We start from the raw sequence: 1,350 nt of genomic DNA, 5'->3' as shown, positions 1-1,350 counted from the left end.
CCAGAGCGCCCCCCGGTGGTGCCCGGCGCCATTGCAGCCGCTCACCCCAAAACCGCCCCAAAACCGCCCCAAATCCCCCGAAACCCCCCGAATTTCCCCGAATTTCCCCGGGCAGGCTCCATCGCGCCGCTGGCCGAGCTGTGTGACGTGGCGCACGCCCACGGCGCGCTGACCTTCGTGGACGAGGTTCACGCCGTGGGGCTCTACGGGCCCCGGGGCGGCGGCATCGCCGAGAGGGACGGGGTCTGCGGCAAGGTGGACGTGGTGTCCGGGACCCTCGGTACGGGGGCACGAGATGGGGAGGGGGACCCCGAGATGGGGAGGGGGACCCCGAAAATGGGGAGGGGGACCCTGAAAATGGGGAGGAGGACCCTGAAAATGGGGGAGGGACACCCCAAAAATGGGGAGGGGGACCCTGGAAATGGAGAGGGGGACCCCGAAAATGGGGGAGGGGATGGAGCTTGGGGTGTCCGGGACCCTCGGGACGGGGGCACGAAATGGGGAGGGGGACCCCGAGATGGGGAGGGGGACCCCGAAAATGGGGAGGGGGACCCCGAAAATGGGGAGGGGGACCCTGAAAATGGGGGAGGGACACCCCAAAAATGGGGAGGGGGACCCTGAAAATGGGGGGGGATGGAGCTTGGGGTGTCCGGGACCCTCGGGATGGGGACGCTGAAATGGGGAGGGGGACCCCGAAAAGGGGGTAGGAACACCCCAAAAATGGGGGGGAATGGAACTTGGGGTGTCCGGGACCCTCGGGACGGGGGGGGCACCAAAATGTGGAGGGGACACCCCGAAAATGAGGTCGAGGGGCCTTTGGTAAGCAGGGAGGACACCCCAAAAACGGGGGGAACACCCCAAAAATGGGGAGCGGACACCCCAAAAACGGAGGGGGCACCCCAAAAGGTGGGAGGGGCAGGGACCACACGGGTGTACACCGTGGCAGGGGGGTCTGGGGGTCTCCTCGGGGCTCGGGGGTCTCTGTCCTGTTTCGGGGGCCTCGCTGCTGACTTTGGGGTGCCCCCCGGCCCCGCAGGGAAGGCGCTGGGGGCCGTGGGGGGCTACATCGCGGGGGGCTCCGCCCTGGTGGACGCCGTGCGCTCCTTCGGCCCCGGCTTCATCTTCACCACGGCGCTGCCCCCCGCGGTGGTCGGGGGGGCCCTGGCGGCCCTGAGGGTCTTGGGGGGCCCCGAGGGGGGCGCCCTGCGCCGCTCGCACCAGCGCAACGCCAAGCACCTGCGGGTGCTGCTGCGCGACCGCGGCGTGCCCGCGCTGCCCGCGCCCAGCCACATCGTGCCCGTGCCCGTGAGTGCCCAAGGGGGGCCGGGGGTGTTTGGGGAGGGGGGTCCG

The 1,350-nt window shown here is 70.3% G+C and overlaps 1 protein-coding gene across 1 annotated transcript in view; it reads left to right on the top strand.

Annotated features, from left to right (window-relative positions):
- The window catches only part of LOC121365282 (5-aminolevulinate synthase, erythroid-specific, mitochondrial-like), a gene marked incomplete at both ends in the record, with an annotated part of 12,134 nt that overhangs the window by 9,076 nt on the left and 1,708 nt on the right, over positions 1–1,350 (top strand). Inside the window, 2 exons of the mRNA XM_041489334.1 lie at positions 116–280; positions 1,037–1,305. Coding sequence (XP_041345268.1) covers positions 116–280; positions 1,037–1,305 — 434 coding nt within the window. The remainder of the gene's footprint in view (positions 1–115; positions 281–1,036; positions 1,306–1,350) is intronic.

This window comes from Pyrgilauda ruficollis, unplaced genomic scaffold (genome assembly GCF_017590135.1).
Source record: "Pyrgilauda ruficollis isolate IOZ18807 unplaced genomic scaffold, ASM1759013v1 scaffold921, whole genome shotgun sequence".
Classification (NCBI taxonomy): Eukaryota; Metazoa; Chordata; class Aves; order Passeriformes; family Passeridae; genus Pyrgilauda; species Pyrgilauda ruficollis.
Note: the sequence above shows the minus strand (reverse complement) of the source record. Positions and strands in the feature narration are given on the sequence as shown.